Source organism: Staurois parvus, unplaced genomic scaffold, assembly GCF_062004578.1.
Source record: "Staurois parvus isolate SC_StPar_1 unplaced genomic scaffold, SC_StPar_1.0 ptg001351l, whole genome shotgun sequence".
In the NCBI taxonomy this organism is placed as follows: domain Eukaryota; kingdom Metazoa; phylum Chordata; class Amphibia; order Anura; family Ranidae; genus Staurois; species Staurois parvus.
Window position 1 is genome coordinate 237,501 of NW_028319147.1, and position 7,472 is coordinate 244,972.

The following is a 7,472-nucleotide window of genomic DNA, read 5'->3' on the forward strand; positions in this document are numbered from 1 at the left end:
GCAGAATAAAAATGCAAAAACGCAGCAAAAAACGCACTACCGCGCATTTCAGCAGCTTCTCCATTGAACTCTGCATGCGTTTTTACCACGTTTTGCGTTTGTGTTCAGCTCCTTTTTCTTTGTTGTTAAAGTGGAACTTTTTTTTTTTGTTGCTGGGCAGAATAAAAATGCAAAACGCAGCAAAAAACGCGCTACCGCGCATTTCAGCAGCTTCTCCATTGAACTCTGCATGCGTTTTTGATGCGTTTTTACCATGTTTTGCGTTTTTGTTCAGCTCTTTTTTTGTTTGCTGTTAAAATGGAATTTTTTTTGTTGCTGGGCAGAACAAAAATGCAAAACGCAGCAAAAAACGCACTACCGCGCATTTCAGCAGCTTCTCCATTGAACTCCATTGTAGCAAAAATGCTGCTCCCACCTGTGCAGTTTACATTTGATCCGTTTCTGCGGTGCGTTTTGACACGTTTTGCGTATATTTTTGACCAACTCATTGCTGGGCAGATTTAAAATGCGTCAAAAACGCACGCAAAACGCAGCACTTGCGTTTTATACGCAGTTCTATTGACTGAGAATGCAAACTGCTGCGGGAAAAGACGTCCCTGATCCTTCCCGAAAAACGCACCCGCAAAAAACGGCATAGAGCTTGATCCATAGGAAATCATAAATGGCACGCGCTGCGTTCCTGCAAAAACGCATAAAAAACGCACAACCGCGCATTTCAGCAGCTTCTCCACTGATCTCTGCATGCGTTTTTACCACGTTTTGCGTTTTTGTTCAGCTCTTTTTTTGTTTGCTGTTAAAATTGAATTTTTTTTGTTGCTGGGCAGAATAAAAATGCAAAACGCAGCAAAAAACGCGCTACCGCGCATTTCAGCAGCTTCTCCATTGAACTCTGCATGCGTTTTTGATGCGTTTTTACCACATTTTGCGTTTTTTTCAGCTTTTTTTTGTTTGCTGTTAAAGTGGAACTTTTTTTTTTGTTGCTGGGCAGAATAAAAATGCAAAACGCAGCAAAAAAACGCGCTAAAGCGCATTTCAGCAGCTTCCCCATTCAACTCTGTTGTAGCAAAAACGCTGCTGTTAGCTTCCCACCTGAGCAGTTGAAGTTTGATCCGTTTCTGCGGTGCGTTTTGGCGCATTTTGCATATTTTTTAAAAATTTTTGGCCAACTCGTTGCTGTGCAGATTTAAAATGCGTCAAAAACACGCCAAAAACGCACGCAAAAGGCAGCACTTGCGTTTTATACGCAGTTCTATTGAAGTGTATTGGACTGAGAATGCAAACTGCTGCGGGAAAAGACGTCCCTGACCCTTCCCGAAAAACGCACCCGCAGTGCTTTTCGCAGTTCGTTTTGCGTTTCTGCATGCGTTTGTGACACGTTTTTGATGCGTTTTTACCACCTTTTGCATTTTTGTTCAGCTCTTTTTTTTGTTTTTTGTTAATATGGAACTTTTTTTTGTTGCTGGGCAGAATAAAAATGCAAAACGCAGCAAAAACGCACTACCGCGCATTTCAGCAGCTTCTCCATTGAACGCCATCCGTCTTCGCCAGAAGTTGTGCAATTTCAAAGCCGGATGGGTGTGACCCGGAGGGGGGGGGGGGGTGTTAAACCTCAGGCATGAAATATGAACAAAGCACATCCCTCTATAGTGTGTACGTGTCTCAGTCCGGAGCACTGAGTGTCATTTCTGTCTGCTGCCTCCTTCCTCTGCCATCAATCACTTCTGACACCAGGAGAAAAATGGTGACAGGGGAGGGACCTCCGGCACATTGGCAGCCTCAGCTCTGCTCCTGTGTGAAAGGAAAAGGGGGAGGGGCTTCCCTGCAATCAGCTCTGCAGTGTCTGACTTCAGCTCTCCGCCCCCTTTTTTCTGAACCCTCAGAAAGGCTGTATAAATTCAGCACCTCGCTGGGTATATGGAAGGGTTTACACAGACTCTAAGGTGGATCTACGTCCGTTTACTTCAGTTGTGGGTGGAGTGTGGAGGAGGTTGAACCCGTTTGCTATGAACTATATGGGACCGCGCAGAAATGTTTTGGGTAATGCTTCACCCCAGGGGCGGACTGATAACTCATGGGGCCCCCGGGCAATAGGGGATCATGGGGCTCCGTGTCCTCGCCCACACTCAAATCACACCCAAAAAAGCCTATGAAAGGTACCAGGGGCCACTCATGGGGCCCCCTACTGATCCCGGGCCCTCGGGCAGTGCCTGAGTTCCCCAATGGTCAGTCCGCCCCTGCTTCACCCTGCAACCTCCAGCTGCCCACGTAATGCGCATGCGTGCCGGCACATGTGCATCCATGGATGGCGGAGGTCTCTGTGCTGACGGCATGCTCAGTGTTGGAGGGCTGGTCAGTGTCAGAGCTTACACAGGACTCCCCTCCCCCATGCAACAAGTCTGCTGATCAGCTGCATCCTGAGAAAAGGTCACATGATACCCCGTATCCAATGGCTGCATGGGGAGAATACAGAGGAGCAAAGGATAGGATTCCCCTATGCTAGGTCATTGTCAGAGCTTACACAGGGTTACCACCTCCCCTCCCCCATGTGACAGTGTTCAGGTCTACCGATTGGCGGAGAAGGTCACATGACAACACACATCCAATGGCTGCATGGAGAGAATATAGAGGAGCAAAGGTTAGGATTCCTCTATGTTAGATTAGTGTCGGAGCTTACACAGGGTTACCGCCTCCCCTCCCCCATATTCTCCCCCATACTACAATACTCGGGTCTGCTGATCAGCTGCATCCTGAGAAAAGGTCACATGATACCCCGTATCCAATGGCTGCGTGGAGAGAATACAGAGGAGCAAAGGTTAGGATTCCTCAATGCTAGGTCAGTGTCGGAGCTTACACAGGGTTACCACCTCCCCTCCCCCATGTGACAGTGTTCAGGTGTACCAATTGGCAGAGAAGGTCACATGACAACACCAGGGGCGGACTGACAACTCATGGGGCCCCCAGGCAATAGGGGGATCATGGGGCCCGTGTCCTTGTCCAAACCCAAAAAAGCCTATGAAAAAGGTACCAGGGGCATCTCATGGGGCCCCCTACTGACCCCGGGCCCTCGGGCAGTGCCCGAGTTTTCAAATGGTCAGTCCGCCCCTGGACAACAGATAACCGATGGCTGCGTGAAGAGAATACAGGAGCTAAGGTTAGGATTCCTCTATGCTAGGTCAGTGTCGGAGCTTACACAGGGTTACCAGCTCCCCTCCCCCACGTGACAGTGTTCAGGTCTACCGATCGGCGGAGAAGGTCACATGATACCCCATATCCAATGGCTGTTTGGAGAGAATACAGGAGCAAAGGTTAGGATTCCTCTATGCTAGGTCAGTGTCGGAGCTTACACAGGGTTACCAGCTCCCCTCCCCCACTTGACAGTGTTCAGGTCTACCGATTGGCGGAGAAGGTCACATGACAACACATATCTATAAATACAGAGTAGAAGAGAACCTGTTTTGTTGCAGCGATTGGCAGCCCACTGAACGGCGCTCTACAACCGCCATACCGACACGTACTCACCGGTATAGAAGAGGAACTGGATGAAGTATTTCTGGTTGAGCTCGCCGACGCAATTGTTGATCCTGCGGGGAATGAACGGACAGGATTACACAGGGCGGTGATCGGAGAGGCGGGGCATGTGGTATGTGACGTCATCGTACCAGGGACAGTGGTGGTCCATGCGGCGGATGCAGCGGTGGCAGATCCGGCAGTGGTGGGCCCGCGGGGGCCGGTACGTCTCGCAGCGATTGCACACCGTCCAGTCTTCATTGCCCTGCGGGTTCAATAATACGGCTTCATTTATTACAGGGTCACCGGAAATGGGAGTTCTCAGCTCCGCCCCCCTTTAAGGATCAAGTCTCACTGGTCCTGCTGCAACAGTATCAGTTATGTAGGAAAAGGAAGGGAGGGGCTGAGAACCAGGAGATGGGTGGGCGGAGCTGAAAACCTAAACGCAGGAGGTGGAGCTGAAAACCAGGAGACGGGTGGGCAGGGCTGAGAACTAGGAGACAGGTGGGCGGAACTAAGAACTGGAGACTGATGGGTGGAGCTGAGAATCACTGGATGGGCGGAGCTGAGAACCCAAAGATGGGAGGTGGAGAATCAGGGAGACAGGAGGGAGGAGCTGAGAACCAGGGAGACAGGAGGGAGGAGCTGAGAACCAGGGAGACAGGAGGGAGGAGCTGAGAACCAGGGAGACAGGAGGGAGGAGCTGAGAACCAGGGAGACAGGAGGGAGGAGCTGAGAACCAGGGAGACAGGAGGGAGGAGCTGAGAACCAGGGAGACAGGACGACTGGAGGGAGGAGCTGAGAACCAGGGAGACAGGAGCTGAGAACCAGGGCGACTGGAGGGAGGAACTGAGAATCAGGGTGACAGGAGGGAGGAGCTGAGAATCAGGGCGACAGGAGGGAGGAGCTGAGAATCAGGGCGACAGGAGGGAGGAGCTGAGAACCAGGGAGACAGGAGAAAGGAGCTGAGAACCAGGGAGACAGGAGGGAGGAGCTGAGAACCAGGGAGACAGGACGGAGGAGCTGAGAACCAGGGAGACAGGACGACTGGAGGGAGGAGCTGAGAACCAGGGAGACAGGAGCTGAGAACCAGGGCGACTGGAGGGAGGAACTGAGAATCAGGGCGACAGGAGGGAGGAGCTGAGAATCAGGGCGACAGGAGGGAGGAGCTGAGAATCAGGGCGACAGGAGGGAGGAGCTGAGAACCAGGGAGACAGGAGGGAGGAGCTGAGAATCAGGGAGACAGGAGGGAGGAGCTGAGAACCAGGGAGACAGGAGGGAGGAGCTGAGAACCAGGGAGACAGGAGGGAGGAGCTGAGAACCAGGGAGACAGGAGGGAGGAGCTGAGAACCAGGGAGACAGGTGCTCAGAACTAAGAACTGGAGACAGGTAGGCAGAGATGAGAACCGAAAAACAGGAGGTGGAGTTGAGAAACAGGGAGACAGGTGGGCGGAGCTGAGAATCAGGGAGACAGGTGGGCGGAGCTGAGAATCAGGGAGACAGGTAGACTGGACTGACAACCCAAAGACGGGGGATGGAGCTGAGAACCCAAAGATGGGGGGGTGGAGCTGAGAACCAAAAGATGGAGGGTGCTGATGAAAACCAGGAGACAGGTGGGTCGGCTGAGAACCAGGAGACAGGTGGGAGGGGCTGAGAACCAGGAGACAGGTGGGAGGGGCTGAGAACCAGGAGACAGGTGGGAGGGGCTGAGAACCAAGAGACAGGTGGGAGGGGCTGAGAACCAGGAGACAGGTGGGAGGGGCTGAGAACCAGGAGACAGGTGGGAGGGGCTGAGAACTTTAAAGCCAACTCCAGCAAAAATCTGATTGATTGATTTTAAAACAGGGGAGGGGTTACAGCCCCTGTAGGGCAATTATTTCCTGTCATGATAACCAAACAGGAAGTGAGGAGAACTCTTTCCCATGGAGACACAGACAGCTCTTCCCCCACTCTGCTTACAGACATATTGGTGCCCCCACATGGAGAGATTCTACAAACTTCCTGTATCAGGTGACCACACAGGAAGTGGAGGAAACCCTCCGCGGGACCAGCAATAAAACCTCGGCAGGGGTTGTGGCGAGGACGGAGTTTTTGTCGCGTTTCCTGGCGCTCACCCGGTCATTTTTGCGTGGATTGCTGCGCAGATCTGAGAAGTCGATGGCCATTTCCGGCAGCGGTACGACACCTGGGATAACGCAAGAGGGGGGAGGGGTTAGATCACGCAGGGTGGAGATGTGCGCTGGAGGCGGAGCAAGGACATGGCTCACCTGGATCGGAGAAGACGGCCCGCGTGTGACACGCCAGGAGCATGAAGACGATGAGATTGTAGAGGATGGCATGGACCGGACACCAGACACTGCGGAGGAGGAGCAGAGGGCGGTCATACTTCATACACTGCATGGGGCCCCACCAGCCCTGGGGCCCCTGATCTCCCTATGACCCTAGAAACCAATGTTTTCACCATGTGGCCCCCAATCTCTGGGTCCTTCCCACTGTGGCCCCTGATCCCATGGGGAACTGAATTCTCTATCCTTTCTCCTGTGGCCCCTACACCCCCTGTGCTTCCCACTGTGGCCCCTAATCCCGCTTCATCCCCCTATCTCTGTCCATCTGGCCCCTCAGCACTGTTTCCTGCGGCCCCTAGTATCCAAGTCTTCCCCTTTGTGGCCTCTTATCCCTCAGTCTTCTCACCTGTAGCCCCGGATCACCCAGCCCTCCCCCCCCCCCCACCGTGGCCCTCCAAGCACCCAAGCGATCTTCCTTGTGGCCCCTAATTTCCCCAGTACTCTCTCCGCGGCCCCTTGTCCCCCCCAGTCCTCCTTCCTGCGGCCCCGGGTGTCCCCCCCAGTCCTCCTTCCTGCGGCCCCGGGTGTCCCCCCCAGTCCTCCTTCCTGCGGCCTCGGGTGTCCCCCCCAGACCTCCTTCCTGCAGCCCCGGGTGTCCCCCCCAGACCTCCTTCCTGCGGCCCCGGGTGTCCCCCCCAGACCTCCTTCCTGCGGCCCCTGGTCCCCCCAGTCCTCCTTCCAGTGGCCCCGGGTGTCCCCCCCCGACCTCCTTCCTGCGGCCCCGGGTGTCCCCCCCAGACCTCCTTCCTGCGGCCCCGGGTGTCCCCCCCAGACCTCCTTCCTGCGGCCCCGGGTGTCCCCCCCAGACCTCCTTCCTGCGGCCCCGGGTGTCCCCCCCAGACCTCCTTCCTGCGGCCCCTGGTCCCCCCAGTCCTCCTTCCAGTGGCCCCGGGTGTCCCCCCCAGACCTCCTTCCTGCGGCCCCGGGTGTCCCCCCCAGTCCTCCTTTCTGTGGCCCCGGGTGTCCTCCCCAGTCCTCCTTCCTGTGGCCCCGGGTGTCCTCCCCAGTCCTCCTTCCTGTGGCCCCGGGTGTCCCCCCCAGACCTCCTTCCTGCGGCCCCGGGTGTCCCCCCCAGTCCTCCTTCCTGTGGCCCCGGGTGTCCCCCCCAGTCCTCCTTCCTGTGGCCCCGGGTGTCCTCCCCAGTCATCCTTCCTGTGGCCCCGGGTGTCCTCCCCAGTCCTCCTTCCTGTGGCCCCTGGTTCCCCCAGTCCTCCTTCCAGTGGCCCCTGGTCCCCCCAGTCCTCCTTCCAGTGGCCCCTGGTCCCCCCAGTCCTCCTTCCTGTGGCTCCTGGCACCCTCAGTCATACCCCTGTGGCCCCTGCTCCCTCCAGTTCTCCCTCCTGTGGCCCCTGCTCCCTCAGAGCTCCCCCCCGGTCCCCCCGTACCTCCCGGCGTAGTCCTCCAGCAGGATGTGTCGGACGATGACGTACTCGGAGTAGCTGACACTCAGGTAGGTGAGGAGGAGGCAGAGCAGCCCGCACGGGTCCCGGACACACAGCGCCATCACCCGGCTCCTCCCCCTCCACCCCACTCCACCAACCACACGGCCGCTCCCAGACACGGCCACGCCCAGCCCGGCACTTCCGCCATCGAACGGTCACCTGACTGGCTGTCATCTAC

The 7,472-nt window shown here is 55.9% G+C and overlaps 1 protein-coding gene across 1 annotated transcript in view; it reads right to left on the reverse strand.

The window, feature by feature from the left end:
- The window catches only part of LOC149436699 (palmitoyltransferase ZDHHC3-like), a 16,044-nt gene extending 8,645 nt beyond the window's left edge, over positions 1-7,399 (reverse strand). The window contains exons 1-5 of the mRNA XM_089661565.1: positions 7,238-7,399; positions 5,775-5,863; positions 5,622-5,692; positions 3,660-3,772; positions 3,520-3,581 (exon numbers count right to left, since the gene is read on the reverse strand). Of these exons, the coding sequence (XP_089517691.1) occupies positions 3,520-3,581; positions 3,660-3,772; positions 5,622-5,692; positions 5,775-5,863; positions 7,238-7,356 (454 nt within the window). The 5' untranslated portion in view covers positions 7,357-7,399. The remainder of the gene's footprint in view (positions 1-3,519; positions 3,582-3,659; positions 3,773-5,621; positions 5,693-5,774; positions 5,864-7,237) is intronic.
- Positions 7,400-7,472: the final 73 nt, after the last annotated feature.